Raw genomic sequence first — 17,849 nt, forward strand, 5'->3', positions numbered from 1 at the left:
CATGCAGACGTCCCTCCAGGTGTCCTCCTGGGTCCCTCCAGGTGTCTTCCTGGGGGCCTCATGCAGACGTCCCTCCAGGTGTCCTCCTGGGGGCCTCATGTAGACATCTCTCCAGGTGTCCTCCTGGGGGCCTCATGTAGACATCTCTCCAGGTGTCCTCCTGGGGGCCTCATGTAGACATCTCTCCAGGTGTCCTCCTGGGGGCCTCATGTAGACATCTCTCCAGGTGTCCTCCTGGGTGCCTCCAGGTGTCCTCCTGGGGGCCTCATGTAGACATCTCTCCAGGTGTCCTCCTGGGGGCCTCATGTAGACATCTCTCCAGGTGTCCTCCTGGGTGCCTCCAGGTGTCCTCCTGGGGGCCTCAAGCAGAGGTCCCTCCAGGTGTCCTCCTGGGTCCCTCCAGGTGTCTTCCTGGGGGCCTCATGCAGACGTCCCTCCAGGTGTCCTCCTGGGTCCCTCCAGGTGTCCTCCTGGGGGCCTCATGTAGACGTCCCTCCAGGTGTCTTCCTGGGGGCCTCATGCAGACGTCCCTCCAGGTGTCCTCCTGGGTCCCTCCAGGTGTCCTCCTGGGGGCCTCATGTAGACGTCCCTCCAGGTGTCTTCCTGGGGGCCTCATGCAGACGTCCCTCCAGGTGTCCTCTTGGGTCCCTCCAGGTGTCCTCCTGGGGGCCTCATGTAGACGTCCCTACAGGTGTCTTCCTGGGTCCCTCCAGGTGTCCTCCTGGGGGCCTCAAGCAGAGGTCCCTCCAGGTGTCTTCCTGGGGGCCTCATGCAAATGTCCCTCCAGGTGTCCTCCTGGGTCCCTCCAGGTGTCCTCCTGGGGGCCTCATGCAGAGGTCCCTCCAGGTGTCTTCCTGGGGGCCTCATGCAAACGTCCCTCCAGGTGTCCTCCTGGGTCCCTCCAGGTGTCCTCCTGGGGGCCTCATGCAGACGTCCCTCCAGGTGTCCTCCTGGGTCCCTCCAGGTGTCCTCCTGGGGGCCTCATGCAGACGTCCCTCCAGGTGTCCTCCTGGGTCCCTCCAGGTGTCCTCCTGGGGGCCTCATGCAGATGTCCCTTCAGGTGTCTTCCTGGGGGCCTCATGCAGACGTCCCTCCAGGTGTCTTCCTGGGTCCCTCCAGGTGTCCTCCTGGGGGCCTCAAGCAGAGGTCCCTCCACGTGTCTTCCTGGGGGCCTCATGCAAACGTCCCTCCAGGTGTCCTCCTGGGTCCCTCCAGGTGTCCTCCTGGGGGCCTCATGCAGAGGTCCCTCCAGGTGTCCTCCTGGGGGCCAAAATGCCCAAACCATACAGTCAAGCCTCCTAAGTACCCTTCACTCAAATAATAATAATAATTTAAAAAAAATATATATATATATTTTTATATGTAAATAATATAGATTTGCATATGATGTGCACATATATACTGCAGATATATATATATATATATATATATATATATATATATATATATATATATATATATATATATATATATATATATATATATATATATATATATGTATGTATGTATGTGTGGGAAAAAAATCACAAGACTATTTCATCTCTACAGGCCTGTTTCATGAGGGGGGGTACCCTCAATCATCAGGAGATTTTAATGGGAGCATTCGCATACCATGGTTTGTATAGGGCACAGAGTGGGTGGGTACAGGCTGGCGTAGGGGCGTGGTGATTGGCTCATGTGTTACCTAGGAGGTGTTTCCGTCTACGGCGGCATGTTGTTACAATTTCGCTGCGCTTGTTGAGGGATGACAGGTCTGGACGGTAGATAATAAACAGTTTCTCTTTCAAGCATAGGTTGCATCTTTTATTACCACTATTGTAAGGTGTGCTGGATGCAAGAATTTGCCATGTTATTGAATATTCAACATTATTGTCTTTGAGGTCCCAAATGTGTTTGCTGAGTTCTGTGGTATTTCGCAGGTTTTTGTTCCTGAAAGAAGCCTTGTGATTGTTCCATCTGGTTTTGAATTCTCCCTCGGTTAATCCTACATATGTGTCGGATGTGTTAATGTCCTTGCGTATTACCTTAGATTGGTAGACAACTGATGTTTGTAAGCACCCCCCGTTGAGAGGGCAATCAGGTTTCTTTCGACAGTTACATCCTTTGTTGGTTTTGGAGTCGCTCTGTCCGGGGGCCGACGGCTCATTTGCAATTGTTTTGTTGTGGTTTGAGATGATTTGTCGTATATTGTTCATGCAGCTGTAGCTCAATTTAATGTTGTTCTTGTTGAATACTTTTCTTAGGGTGTTGTCTTTGGGAAAGTGTTTGTCAATCAGATTGAGGAATTTGTGTCCAATGTTAGTTGAGACGTTTTTGCTGTATGGGGGGTTGTACCAGATGATGTCGTTTCGTTTTCTGTTCTTTTTTGGCTGGTTTCCTGGCGTGGGTTCATAGGTGAGGGTGAAATTGTATCCGCTTTCATCAAGGGCTTTTTGGTACGGGGGGGTTGCTTGGTCAAATTCAGCTTATATATATATATATATATATATATATATATATATATATATATATATATATATATATATATATATATATATATATATATATATATATAAAGGGATAAGCGGTAGAAAATGGATGGATGGATGCATGGATATATATATATATATATATATATATATATATATATATATATATATATATATATATATATATATATATATGTATATATATATATATATATATATATATATATATATATATATATATATATATATATATATATATCCATCCATCCATTTCCTACCGCTTATTCCCTTTTGGGGTCGCGGGGGGCGCTGGAGCCTATCTCAGCTACAATCGGGCAGAAGGCGGGGTACACCCTGGACAAGTCGCCACCTCATCGCAGGGCCAACACATATATATATATATATATATATATATATATATATATATATATATATATATATATATATATACATTTATTTTAATTTTAATTTTTTTTAAAGTCAATCCAAATGCTGCCAAATTTCCTTTAATTCTGACCCATTTTCTGGTCCAGTTGCCAGCCGCGTGAGCAATTGCCGATGCTAAATTTGCAAGTGTATAAAAAAAACGTCTCTCCAGCGAACAACTCACAACTGGAAACCCATTCTAATGGTTCACAGAAAAGAGCCGTTCAAAAGACTCGATTCGTTTGTGAACGTCACATCTGTTTTTCACTCATTATAAAAAGCTGCATCAGCCAACATGTTTTATATGTACTCTAATATTCAATAGTGTTTATATATACTGTATTTTCCGCACCATAAGGCGCCCTGGGTTATAAGCCGCGCCTTCAATGAACGGCATATTTCAAAACTTTGTCCACCTATAAGCCGCCCCGTGTTATAAGCCGCATCTAACTGCGCTAAAGGAATGTCAAAAAAACAGTCAGATAGGTCAGTCAAACTTTAATAATATATTAAAAACCAGCGTGATGTGGGCGCGCATGGAGTCGTATATCAACATGGACGGAGCTGCGTGAAAAAAGCCACCCGGCCTCTTCGCGTAAACTTCCCTTAACCACTCGCTCATCTTTTCTTCATCCATCCATCCCTTCGAGTTAGCTTTTATGATGACGCCGGCTGGAAAGGTCTCTTTTGGCAAGGTCTTCCTTTTGAATATCACCATGGGTGGAAGTTTCTGGCCATTAGCATGGCAAGCTAGAACCACAGTGAAGGATGACTTCTCATTCCCTGTGGTGCGAATATTCACCGTACGTGCTCCCGTTGTATCCACAGTGCGGTTCACAGGAATATCAAAAGTCAGTGGAACCTCGTCCATGTTGATAATGTTCTCTGGCCGGATCTTTTTTTCAGCTATCTTGTTTTTACAATATGCACGGAAAGTAGCCAGCTTTTCTTGAAAGTCTTTAGGCAGTTGCTGTGAAATAGTAGTCCGTGTGCGGATGGAGAGATTGCGTCTTTTCATGAACCGGAAACCTGTCGCTTAGTAGGAGCCATTTTGTGGTCTTTACAGATGTAAACACACAAAGGAAATGAAACGTAAAATCCGCGCGCTTCTTCTTCTTCTACGGGGGCGGGTGGTTGCTTACAGTAGAAGAAGAAGCGCTTCCTGTTCTATGGGGCGGGTGCTTACCTTGGCGGTTGCTTGCGTAGAAGAAGAAGCGCTTCCTGTTCTACCGGGAAAAAAGATGGCGGCTGTTTACCGTAGTTGCGAGACCGAAACTTTATGAAAATGAATCTTAATATTAATCCATATATAAAGCACACCGGGTTATAAGCCGCACTGTCAGCTTTTGAGTAAATTTGTGGTTTTTAGGTGCGGCTAATAGTGCGGAAAATACGGTACTCTAATATTCAATAGTGTTTATATATACTCTAATATTCAATAGTGTTTATATACACTCTAATATTCAATAGTGTTTATATACACTCTAATATTCAATAGTGTTTATATATACTCTAATATTCAATAGTGTTTATATACACTCTAATATTCAATAGTGTTTATATATACTCTAATATTCAATAGTGTTTATATACACTCTAATATTCAATAGTGTATGTAAGTTAGTGAGTGTGATGTAATGTCTGCTCCCACACTCTGCAGTGTTTATCATCCTAATCTCTCCTTAATTCCTTCTTCCTTCCTCCCTCTCACTCCTTGTCTCCTCCTGCCAACATTCCCCAGCTCATCACCACCTTCTTCCTCATCATGTCTAACATCCAACCTCCTTCCTCTCCACCTATTCCATCATGTGTAACATCCAACCTCCTGCGTGTCTTGCAGTCAGTCATAGTGAAGAGCGTGGAGAGGAACGCGGTGAACATGTACGAGGCCCGCAAGTTCCTCCTGGGTCTGGAGTGCAACGGCGTGGCCTCCTCGCCGCCCTCGGTCTCCTTGAATCCCGCCGCCAACGGACCCTCGCCGTCCCTCATCTGCCCCGTTGGCCTGGACATCCTGGCCTCAGCTGGCCTGGGGCTCAGCAACCTGGGTAAGCATCCAACCTAACAAGATGTTCTCTGTCTTACCTTGCACATGTATTTACTTCTCAAGTGTAATTGATCCTCTTGTACATCAGGGGATGACATAAAACCGCCATGAAGAAAGCAGCCCTGTTTAATATACAATGAACAAAAATACAAACGCAACTTTTGTTTTTGCTCCCATTTTTCATGAGTCGAACTCAATTATGTAAAACTTTGACTATATACCAGAGGTGGGACCAAGTCATTGTTTTGCAAATCACAAGTAAGTCTCAAGTCTTTGCCCTCAAGTCTCGAGTCAAGTCCCGAGTCAAGACAGGCAAGCCCCGGGTCAAGTCCAAAGTCAAGACTGGAAAGTCTCAAGTCAAGTCCTAAGTCCTGCCTTTTGAGTTTCGAGTCCTTTCAAGTCCTTTTAACCACAGACTAATATATTAACACAGATTGTGTATGCTTTTCAAACGCTGTATTTATTTATTAAAACAAGTGCATTTTAAATTGCAGGAAAGAAAATTGTGCTGATATTGCACTTTATAATAGCACTATTAACCAGTCATTTTAAACATTAACTCATTCCTTTACAGAACAAACACATTGAAAAATAAAGTGCAAATGTACTTATTTGTACAAAAGTGTTAACATTGAAAAAACATGACATATACGTGAACATAACAAAAAAGTTGTACTTTTTATATGTCAGGGCCCTATGCTGCATTGCATTTGCAAAAGACCAAATTAGCCAAGAGTCTGTCAGTCATTTGTGCACGATGGGGGCGTAGTATGATGCCACCATGGCTGAAAACTCGCTCCACTGGAGCACTGGAGGCAGGCACTGCCAAGACTCTCATGGCCACTCGGAACAGTGAAGGAAGAGTCTTCATGTTCAATGCCCAGAACAAAAGGGGGGAGAGAGTTGTTTTGGGTTGGTGCACTACTTGTAAGTGTATCTTGTGTTTTTTATGTTGATTTAATTAAAAAAAGAAAAAAAAAAATGATTTCTTGTGCGGCCCGATACCAATCGATCCACGGACCAGTACCGGGCCGCGGCCCGGTGGTTGGGGACCACTGAGGTAAACAACCAACAGTATGTCAGAAAGCTAGCTAAAACGGTACACATATTCACAATATAGTATACATTTTAACTGACCTTTATTTGACTATTTTTGTCTTTTTTTAGGTGGCTAAAATACGCGGTGCTGCTGACCGCCGTCTAACGTTACGTGTGATATATTGACTAACGTAACCCTGCTTAAAAGAAATCACTGAACAAAAAGTATGAATAAGGTAGTGAACTGCAACAGATTCCCGTGTTTGCAATAACGTTATAACGTTAGCAGTGAGTTTACAGCCTCACTGATTTAACTACACAGCAAATAAAAGTCACGTTACTTAGCCAATAAACGTTATCTTACATTCAAAACTTACCGTTCTTTGTGCAACTTCAAATGCCGGACGAAGTTGGAAGTTGTTGCCTCTCCATCAGTCATTTTGGAACCGCATGTGTTGCATACTGCAAACCGTTTTGTGTTGACCACCTCGTAATTTTTATACCCAAACAAAATTATTTTAGGTATCATTTTTTGTTCACTGGCGTGTGGTTTGGACATGTCTTCTTCGTTGGTTGTCCTGCAATTTGATTGGATGAATGCTGTGTGATGAAAACAAAGTAGATGTAATTTGATTGGCTGTTGTACTGAGAGCACACCAGCTGACACACGCAACGCTGATAGACAAGTACACAATGAAAAATACGGAGCGCTCCCGAATAACTTTTTCATCTTTGGGTTTTGGGGAAAGTAGCAAGTCATGTCAAGTCATGTCAATTCAAAAGGCTCAAGTCCAAGTGAAGTCACAAGTCATTGATGTTAAAGTCTAAGTCCAGTTGCAAGTCTTTTTACATTTTGTCAAGTCGAGTCTAAAGTCATCAAATTCATGACTCGAGTCTGACTCGAGTCCAAGTCATGTGACTCGAGTCCACACCTCTGATAATATACACAAACTACTTATTCCTCTCACATATTCTTGACAAATCTGTCTAAATCTGTGTTAGTGAGCATTTCTTCTTTGCCAAGATAATCCATCCCACCTCACAGGTGTGGCTTGTCAAGATGCTGATTAAACAGCATGATTATTGCACAGGTGTGCCTTAGGCCAGTGGTCCCCCAACCTTTTTGTAGCTGCGGACCGGTCAACGCTTGAAAATGTGTCCCACGGACACATTATTTATTTTTTTTGTTATAAAAATATGCAATCATGCGTGCTTACGGACTGTATCCCTTGCAGACTGTATTGATCTATATTGATATATAATGTAGGAACCAGAATATTAAAAACAGGAAGAAACAACCCTTTTGTGCGAATGAGTGTGAATGAGTGTAAATAGGGGAGGGAGGTTTTTTTGGGTTGGTGCACTAATTGTAAGTGTATATTGTGTTTTTTATGTTGATTTAATAATTTTATTTTATTTTTTTTTTACATTTCTTGTGCGGCCCGGTACCAATCGATCCACGGACCGTTACCGTTTTATCACACAGCACAATGCCACAGGTGTGGCAAGTTTGCTGACTACAGGAATGGCCACCAGAGCTGTTGTTCATTTCTCTACCATAAGCCGTCTTCAAGAGCGTTTCAGGGATTTTGTCAGTACATCCAACCGGCCTCACAACCGCAAACCACGTGTAACCACACCAGCCCAGGACCTCCACATCTAGAATAGAATAGAATAGAGTTTTATGTCATTACTACAGTGAACAGGTTCAAAGAACAACAGAATTGGAGCAGATCCCCTAAGGTGCATACACAATAATTTAGTAATATAAATAGTAAAAAAGATAAAAAAGAAGATATGTATCTATGTATATGTATATATCCACACATGCATAAATCCATACATATGCACATACATATATACACATACATACATATACATGCACATATATATACACACATATATACACATCCACACATATATACACATCCACATATATACACATACACATGTATACACACACACATATATATATATATATATATATATATACATACATACATACATACGCATACATACACACACATATACATATATATATATGTATATGTATATGTATATATATATATATATATATACATATTTATATATGTGTATGTGTATATATATATATATATATATATACATACATATATATATATATAAATATATATATATATATATATATATGTGTGTGTATGTATGCGTATGTATGTATGTATGTATGTATATATATATATATGTATATATATATATATATATATATATATATATATATATATATATATATATATATATATATATGTGTGTGTGTTTTTCTACAGGAATCCACCAGTCCCTATTTTGAAACTGAATGACGATCCAGAATGTCTTCAGTGATCCTTTTTTAGCAACACAACAGCTTTTAAATGATACACATTGTGGTGCATGAAGGTGGCCCTAATGATTTTGATTAAGTATTGTGGAGCCTGCAGGGTCAAAGTCCATATTGCTGCGAGCGTTGAGTTTTGAACTCATTCGTTAATTGTATCGTTCTCTCCTTCATTCTCGGCGTGTTTTCCTTCCGAACTCCGTTAAATATTTCCTGGCCTCACTTCCCCCGCCACAGGAGATGTAGGATTAAATGTAAATAATCAGTCAGAGAAGATGATGGTTCCATGCAGTGGAATGAGTTTCAAGCTGGTGATGAAGCTGTGGACGGCCACATCCTGGCTGGCCGTTAGTAATTGCTACATGTTTGCGTAGCGCAGATTACACGGTGGAGGCTGCCAGGAGAGTCCCGGCCTTATTCCTGGAGCCAAAGTAGACCCTTGCTAAAGCCGCAGACCTGCTTCTCTGTGTTTTCATGCACTCAGCAGCACATTGTCTCCATAACGTCCACCGCCAAGACACGTTAGGTAGGTTGTATTCACCCGACGTCACGGCCGGATCCAAGTGGTGGTCAAGCGAGCGTCTGTTGTCAACGCTGCCTTTTGCCTTTCTCACAGCAAATTGCCCTATGCTTGCACTGTTTCCGGCTAAACAAATTAAAGTGTTTGAACTCTAGAGGTAAGCAAGAAGGGTGAAAGAGTGCAAGGTTTTGTGAACGATGAGGAGAAAAGTTGCTCTTGAATATAGAACTCTAGTCGCAGAATGCCCAAGTTTGCAGTGATCACTTTATTAAAGGTTTCTTTGATTGACTTTCAATGTTTAGTGTTTCCCATTTACAGCAAGTATTATCTTGATAGCATTTGGATTTGACCTTGTTTCTGAGTTCTTAAAAGGCATTTTTGCTACGGCTGTTTTGGAAACCACCAACTCGGCAAGTCTAAATAAAAGAGAACAAATGTGAGGGAAGTTTTTAACCAAAGACAACAATCATAAATGAATCTTTCAGCACATACACAATGTTCCTCCATCTATCCATCTGCTTCCGCTTATCCGAGGTCGGGTCGCGGGGGCAGCAGCCTAAGCAGGGAAGCCCAGACTTCCCTCTCCCCAGCCACTTCGTCCAGCTCTTCCTGTGGGACCCCGAGGCGTTCCCAGGCCAGCCGGGAGACATAGTCTTCCCAACGTGTCCTGGGTCTTCCCCGCGGCCTCCTACCGGTCAGACGTGCCCTAAACACCTCCCTAGGGAGGCGTTCGGGTGGCATCCTGACCAGATGCCCGAACAACCTCATCTGGCTCCTCTCGATGTGGAGGAGCAGCGGCTTTACTTTGAGCTCCCCCCGGATGGCAGAGCTTCTCACCCTATCTCTAAGGGAGAGCCCCGCCACCCGGCGGAGGAAACTCATTTGGGCCGCTTGTACCCGTGATCTTGTCCTTTCGGTCATAACCCAAAGCTCATGACCATAGGTGAGGATGGGAACGTAGATCGACCGGTAAATTGAGAGCTTTGCCTTCCGGCTCAGCTCCTTCTTCACCACAACGGATCGATACAGCGTCTGCATTACTGAAGACGCCGCACCGATCCGCCTGTCGATCTCACCATCCACTCTTCCCCCACTCGTGAACAAGACTCCGAGGTACTTGAACTCCTCCACTTGGGGCAAAATCTCCTCCCCAACCCGGAGATGGCACTCCACCCTTTTCCGGGCGAGAACCATGGACTCGGACTTGGAGGTGCTGATTCTCATCCCAGTCGCTTCACACTCTGCTGCGAACCGATCCAGTGAGAGCTGAAGATCCTGGCCAGATGAAGCCATCAGGACCACATCATCTGCAAAAAGCAGAGACCTAATCCTGCAGCCACCAAACCAGATCCCCTCAACGCCTTGACTGCGCCTAGAAATTCTGTCCATAAAAGTTATGAACAGAATGGGTGACAAAGGGCAGCCTTGGCGGAGTCCAACCCTCACTGGAAACGTGTCCGACTTACTGCCGGCAATGCGGACCAAGCTCTGGCACTGAGCATACAGGGAGCAGACTGCCACAATCAGACAGTCCGTTACCCCATACTCTCTGAGCACTCCCCACAGGACTTCCCGAGGGACACGGTCGAATGCCTTCTCCAAGTCCACAAAACACATGTAGACTGGTTGGGCAAACTCCCATGCACCCTCAAGGACCCTGCCGAGAGTATAGAGCTGGTCCACAGTTCCAGGACCAGGACGAAAACCACACTGTTCCTCCTGAATCCGAGGTTCGACTATCCGGCGTAGCCTCCTCTCCAGTACACCTGAATAGACCTTACCGGGAAGGCTGAGGAGTGTGATCCCACGATAGTTAGAACACACCCTCCGGTTTCCCTTCTTAAAGAGAGGAACCACCACCCCGGTCTGCCAATCCAGAGGCACCGCCCCCGATGTCCACGCGATGCTGCAGAGTCTTGTCAAACAAGACAGCCCCACAACATCCAGAGCCTTAAGGAACTCCGGGCGGACCTCATCTACCCCTGGGGCCTTGCCACCGAGGAGCTTTTTAACTACCTCAGCAACCTCAGCCCCAGAAATAGGAGAGCCCACCACAGACTCCCCAGGCACAATGTTGACATCTATAGTTATATTTTGACAAACAATCATAAATGAATCTTTCAGCACATACACAATGTTGACATCTATAATTGTATTTTGATAAACAATCATAAATGAATCTTATTTTCTTATTATCTTATTTTGATAACTGTATAGATTCCATTGCACAGTTAGATTTATTTTACACATATTATTTAGTTTGTTTTGTATTGAAATTGTTGACTTTGTAATGTCTTTTGTGTTCGTGCTCGTGTTGTTTTTGTCTAAAAGTAACTGAGCGATAAGAGCTCGTTTAATAATGCAGCGCTAAATTTGACCAGTAGAGGGCAATAACACTACGCCAAAGGTGCCGTAGATGTTGTTTAATTTCTATATGTGTAAACATATGTAGTTGTGTGAATGTATTAACACTAAACCTTCTATTTTATTCATGTCAAATACACAATGGACACTATACTTTTGTAATGTTTATTTTATGTTCATGTTTTCAGTCTTACAATCCTAAATGAAAAAGAAAATAAGTAAATACACTTGAGGAAGGAAAATAGTTCAAAAGAAGGAACATCAATCCCTGACAAAAGCTTCTGTTTCTTCATGCTGTTAACTAACTGCACACGCTGGAGTCAAGTAGCGAGGGCAGAATAATGAATATATTGACAGTGCAGTGTGAAAGCCAATGTGTTTTTACTTTGTAAACGCAGTCCCAAAGAACTATAACCTGCGGAGGCACTTTCTCACCAAACATCCTCATTCCCATGTCCGGCCCCTGAGCCCTTGGGCTCTTGAAACTGCAGCCGTCCTCATGACGTAGTTGAATAGCCCCGGTGTATATCTATATACCAAGAACCTGCCGGGGACTTGTAGCCACATCTGCTTTGTATACGTTAATGCAGTGTTTTTCAACCACTGAGATTATTGTCTGGTGTGCCGTGGGAAATTATGCAACTTCACCTAATTGGTTCAAAAATATTTTTTGCAAATCAATAGTTATAATCTGCAAATAATGTGTGTTGTGTAAAACTCAGCAGGGTAACCACGTAATACTCCATGTCAGTAGGTGGCAGCTGCTAGTTAATTGCTTTGCAAAAGTCAGAATGCAGAGTCTTGTCAACCAAGACAGCCCCACAGCATCCAGAGCCTTAAGGAACTCCGGGCGGATCTCATCCACCCCCGGGGCCTTGCCACCGAGGAGCTTTTTAACTACCTCAGCAACCTCAGCCCCAGAAATAGAAGAGCCCACCACAGATTCCCCAGGCACTGCTTCCTCATAGGAAGACGTGTTGGTGAGCTGCAGCATCGCGTGGACATCGGGGGCGGTACCTCTGGATTGGCAGACCGGGGTGGTGGTTCCTCTCTTTAAGAAGGGGAACCGGAGGGTGTGTTCTAACTATCGTGGGATCACACTCCTCAGCCTTCACGGTAAGGTCTATTCAGGTGTACTGGAGAGGAGGCTACGCCGGATAGTCGAACCTCGGATTCAGGAGGAACAGTGTGGTTTTCGTCCTGGTCGTGGAACTGTGGACCAGCTCTATACTCTCGGCAGGGTCCTCGAGGGTACATGGGAGTTTGCCCAACCAGTCTACAAGTGCTTTGTGGACTTGGAGAAGGCATTCGACCGTGTCCCTCGGGAAGTCCTGTGGGGAGTGCTCAGAGAGTATGGGGTATCGGACTGTCTGATTTTGGCGGTCCGCTCCCTGTATGATCAGTGTCAGAGCTTGGTCCGCATTGCCGGCAGTAAGTCGGACACGTTTCCAGTGAGGGTTGGACTCCGCCAAGGCTGCCCTTTGTCACACATTCTGTTCATAACTTTTATGGACAGAATTTCTTGGCGCAGTCAAGGCGTTGAGGGGATCCGGTTTGGTGGCTGCAGGATTAGGTCTCTGCTTTTTGCAGATGATGTGGTCCTGATGGCTTCACCTGGCCAGGATCTTCAGCTCTCGCTGGATCGGTTCGCAGCCGAGTGTGAAGCGACTGGGATGAGAATCAGCACCTCCAAGTCCGAGTCCATGGTTCTCGCCCGTAAAAGGGTGGAGTTTCATCTCCGGGTTGGGGAGGAGATCTTGCCCCAAGTGGAGGAGTTCAAGTACCTCGGAGTCTTGTTCACGAGTGAGGGAAGAGTGGATCGTGAGATCGACAGGCGGATTGGTGCGGCATCTTCAGTAATGCGGACGCTGTATCGATCTGTTGTGGTGAAGAAGGAGCTGAGCCGGAAGGCAAAGCTCTCAATTTACCGGTCGATCTACGTTCCCATCCTCACCTATGGTCATGAGCTTTGGGTTATGACCGAAAGGACAAGATCACGGGTACAAGCGGCCCAAATGAGTTTCCTCCGCCGGGTGGCGGGTCTCTCCCTTAGAGATAGGGTGAGAAGCACTGTCATCCGCGTCGAGCTCAAAGTAAAGCCGCTGCTCCTCCACATCGAGAGGAGCCAGATGAGGTGGTTCGGGCATCTGGTCAGGATGCCACCCGATCGCCTCCCTCGGGAGGTGTTTAGGGCACGTCCGACCGGTAGGAGGCCACGGGGAAGACCCAGGACACGTTGGGAAGACTATGTCTCCCGGCTGGCCTGGGAACGCCTCGGCATCCCCCGGGAAGAGCTGGACGAAGTGGCTGGGGAGAGGGAAGTCTGGGCTTCCCTGCTTAGGCTGCTGCCCCCGCGACCCGACCTCGGATAAGCGGAAGAAGATGAAAGAAGTCAGAATGTGTCGGGTGAGACGAGGATGGTTTGTTGTGATCCCGATATGCAGACCACGGCGGTAAAAAGGTATGTAATGCTTAAACCACAAATGAACGAAAGGGAAAGGAAAAGGCAATGGCTATGCAAAACGAAAGTAAAACTGAGCTGGCTACAAAGTAAACAGAAACAGAATGCTGGACGACAGCAAAAACTTACGGCGTTCACAAAGTACATCCGTACGTGACATGACAATCAACAATGTCCACACAAAGAAGGGTAGCAACAACAGAAATAGCCTTGCTTGCTAACAAAAAGCAGGTGCGGAAGACATGAAACTGCAACAAAACAGGAAGGGCCACCAAAATAAGAGCGCAAGACAAAAACTAAAGCATTACACACAGGAAAACACCAACAAACTCAAAATAAGGCACGACGACCTGGTGGAGTTTCATTTTTTAACGTTTTCTGCTGGTGGTGTGCCTCGGGATTTTTTAATGAAAAAAATGTGCCTTGCCTCAAAAAAGGGTTGAAAAACACTGCGTTACTGTGCACAGTCCCATGTAACAAAGATACAACAAATGTCGACTTCCTATCAGGATTTGTATTATCCATCTATGAAGAAGCTCATTGGTGTCTGCTGGGACAGGCCAAAGTTAAGTGCAGTCGTTTATAAATGATTTCATGTTTCTGTGTGGCCTGGTAGCAAAGGACTCACGGACCGGTAGTTGGAGACCGTTGTTTGTGAGGGATTCCATTGCATTGAATGAAAAAGGAAATAGGTTATTTTCCTGAAATGTCTTGACAGGACCACCTTTGTGTTGTCTTTGTCTCTGCAGGTTTCCTGGGTGCGACAGCGTCCCACTCGCTGGCTAACTCGGCGGCCCCCAACGTCGTCCTGAACACCTTAAACTCCTCCATGAGTCCCCTGCAGGCCCCCAGCACCCCCACGCCCTCCCTGTGGCCCAGCTCCCTCGCCAGCGCCCAAGGTCCGATAGCCGCATGTTGAACTACTCTTGCTTGTTACGTCAGGAAACCCACGTAGGCCCTCAAGTCTTCATTACTTCTGCTTGATTACGTCTTGTGGTTCTTCTCCAGCCTTCTCGTCCCAGTTGATGCTGCACCCGGCCGCCCAGGCCACCCTGAGCAGCATCCTGCTATCGGGCGTGCAGGGCTACACGCATAGCACGCCGTCCCCTCCGCCGGGCCTGGCGCCCATCGACAAGCCCATCAGCGGCGTCCCCGACTGCGCCAAAGCAGCCTGCTCGCTTAACGGCCATGTGAAGGTCAGCTGCGTTCTTAGCCCCGCCCACACATTTTTACTTGCTGTGCTTTGACTCAGTTGAGTAAATCTGGATTTGCGCAGCATCCCGGTTCCGTCTACGGGAGGATAGCCACGGCGTCTCTTGCCGAGACGGTTTTGAGTCCAGCTCCGTGTGACTCGGTCCAAGAAGCCAGTGGACACAATCCATCAGAACCACGGTCCAGCAAGTCCAACACAGATGAAGGTAGTCCTCCCATGTAGTCTCCTAATGCTGTGTGTCATGTTAGCGCTGTGTTTGTGATCTCCTGTCCGACTGCTACACTCTTTAAAAAAGGGACAAGACAGGTGCCAGAGACAGGTGTGGATAAACACAGTTCAATAGTAAATAAAGCAATGGTGTCCAAACTACGGCCCACTGACATCTTCAAATTGGCCCGCGAGAAGTCATCAGTTTATTAAGTAATTCATACCGCAGGGAGATTGCATTCATTTAAAAATCTAATGACTTTTTTGCTGTTGTGTCGCCATCTAGTGGATAACTTGAGTTTTTCCACATCAATTACCTTTAATTATACTCTGATTGTTATGTATGCAGGGGGAGTAGTGACGGCACAGTTCCACAAGGGGGCAATATTGCTCTGTTTTATTATTTATATACACGTAATTTAATATATATATAATAATGAAACAATACTAATAAATTAACTAAAGAATGGTGTGTGACAAAATCCAAGAGTGTGTATGGTGCAAGACTAAAAACATTCATAAAGTTTGCTTCTTTTATGAATTTATTATGGCTCTACTGAAAATGTGAGGGTCAAAAGTATACATACAGCAATGTTAATATTTGCTTACATGTCCCTTGGCAAGTTTACCTGCAATAAGGCGCTTTTGGTAGCCATCCACAAGCTTCTGCTTGACCACTTGACCACTAAATTGCTGCAGTTCAGCTAAATGTGTTGGACTTGTTTCTTCAGCATTGTCCACACCTTTAAGTCAGGACTTTGGGAAGGCCATTCTAAAACCTTCATTCTAGCCTGATTTAGCCATTCCTTTACCACTTTTGAGGTGTGTTTGGGGGTCATTGTCCTGTTGGAACACCCAACTGCGCCCAAGACCCAACCTCCGGGCTGATGATTTTAGCTTGTCCTGAACAATTTGGAGGTACCGTATTTTCCGCACCATAAGGCGCCCTGGGTTATAAGCCGCGCCTTCAATGAACGGCATATTTCAAAACTTTGTCCACCTATAAGCCGCCCCGTGTTGTAAGCCGCATCTAACTGCGCTAAAGGGAATGTCAAAAAAACAGTCAAATAGGTCAGTCAAACTTTAATAATATATTAAAACCAGCGTGATGTGGGCGCGCATGGAGTCGTATATCAACATGGACGGAGCTGCGTGAAAAAAGCCACCCGGCCTCTTCGCGTAAACTTAAACTTACCTTAACCACTCGCTCATCTTTTCTTCATCCATCCCTTCGAGTTAGCTTTTATGATGACGCCGGCTGGAAAGGTCTCTTTTGGCAAGGTCTTCCTTTTGAATATCACCATGGGTGGAAGTTTCTGGCCATTAGCATGGCAAGCTAGAACCACAGTGAAGGATGACTTCTCATTCCCTGTGGTGCGAATATTCACCGTACGTGCTCCCGTTGTATCCACAGTGCGGTTCACAGGAATATCAGTTGCTGTGAAATAGTAGTCCGTGTGCGGATGGAGAGATTGCGTCTTTTCATGAACCGGATCCCTGTCGCTTAGTAGGAGCCATTTTGTGGTCTTCACAGATGTAAACACACAAAGGAAATGAAACGTACGCGCGCTTTTTCTTCTTCTACGCGGGCGGGTGGTTGCTTACAGTAGAAGAAGAAGCGCTTCCTCTTCTATGGGGGCGGGTGCTTACCTTGGCGGTTGCTTGCGTAGAAGAAGAAGCGCTTCCTGTTCTACCGGGAAAAAAGATGGCGGCTGTTTACCGAAGTTGCGAGACCGAAACTTTATGAAAATGAATCTTAATATTTATCCATATATAAAGCGCACCGGGTTATAAGGCGCACTGTCAGCTTTTGAGAAAATTTGTGGTTTTTAGGTGCGCCTTATAGTGCGGAAAATACGGTAATCCTCCTTTTTCATTGTCCCATTTAAAGCAGCAGTTCCATTGGCAGCAAAACAGGCCCAGAGCATAATACTACCACCACCATGCTTGGCGGTAGGGATGGTGTTCCTGGGATTAAAGGCCTCACCTTTTCTCCTCCAAACATATTGCTGGGTATTGTGGCCAAACAGCTCCATTTTGGTTTCATCTGACATCAAATGGACAAAGATAAGACCTTCTGGAGGAAAGTTCTGTGGTCAGATGAATCAAAAATGGAGCTTTTTGTCTGGAAGACCTGGAATGAACTTGTCTTTAACTTCCCGGGCGCAGGAGACGGGTTACCTTCTGGGCTCCTCCTGGTGCTCCTTTTCCCTCCACTGTTTACCCAGCCCGATGTCACCGGCAGGTTTCCTCTCCCTCCTTCCTCCTGTGTCACACGGCGTGTTTGCGCTGGCTCGCCCTCTTGTTTGCCCGCTGGACCCCCAGAGACCCTCCCCTAAAATGTCATTTCTGGGCCCACGCGTCTTGAAAAAGTGGCCCATCCCGTAACGCCGGAGGCTGAATTACAGCCGCTCCTTTATTCCGCTAATGCATGAAACCTGCCAGGACGTTCAGTCAAGTGTGAGTTTGTGTTGGCTCGGTCCTCCAGGCTCCGACACCTTCGTGGAGGTGGGCATGCCGAGGAGCCCCTCACACTCGGCCAACGGCAACGAGTTGAAGCAGATGCTGGCGTCCTGCAAGACGTCGTCGGGGAAACGGCAAGCCGTGGAGCTCCTGCAAGGCACCAAGAATTCACACTTACAGTATGTTTGGATTGTTCTCAAAGTTAGGTCTGCAATTTGTCACCTGAGATGCAACTATTTATACTAAACTCACAGTCAAGCTCGTTAGATACTTGAAATGAAGATAGATTGAATAT

The 17,849-nt window shown here is 45.5% G+C and overlaps 1 protein-coding gene across 1 annotated transcript in view; it reads left to right on the top strand.

The window, feature by feature from the left end:
- The window catches only part of LOC133576727 (protein bicaudal C homolog 1-like), a 229,702-nt gene that overhangs the window by 201,165 nt on the left and 10,688 nt on the right, over positions 1–17,849 (top strand). Inside the window, exons 10-14 of the mRNA XM_061930088.2 lie at positions 4,735–4,939; positions 14,421–14,570; positions 14,680–14,867; positions 14,948–15,089; positions 17,580–17,733. Of these exons, the coding sequence (XP_061786072.2) occupies positions 4,735–4,939; positions 14,421–14,570; positions 14,680–14,867; positions 14,948–15,089; positions 17,580–17,733 (839 nt within the window). The remainder of the gene's footprint in view (positions 1–4,734; positions 4,940–14,420; positions 14,571–14,679; positions 14,868–14,947; positions 15,090–17,579; positions 17,734–17,849) is intronic.

This window comes from Nerophis lumbriciformis, linkage group LG02 (assembly GCF_033978685.3).
Source record: "Nerophis lumbriciformis linkage group LG02, RoL_Nlum_v2.1, whole genome shotgun sequence".
Taxonomy (NCBI): domain Eukaryota; kingdom Metazoa; phylum Chordata; class Actinopteri; order Syngnathiformes; family Syngnathidae; genus Nerophis; species Nerophis lumbriciformis.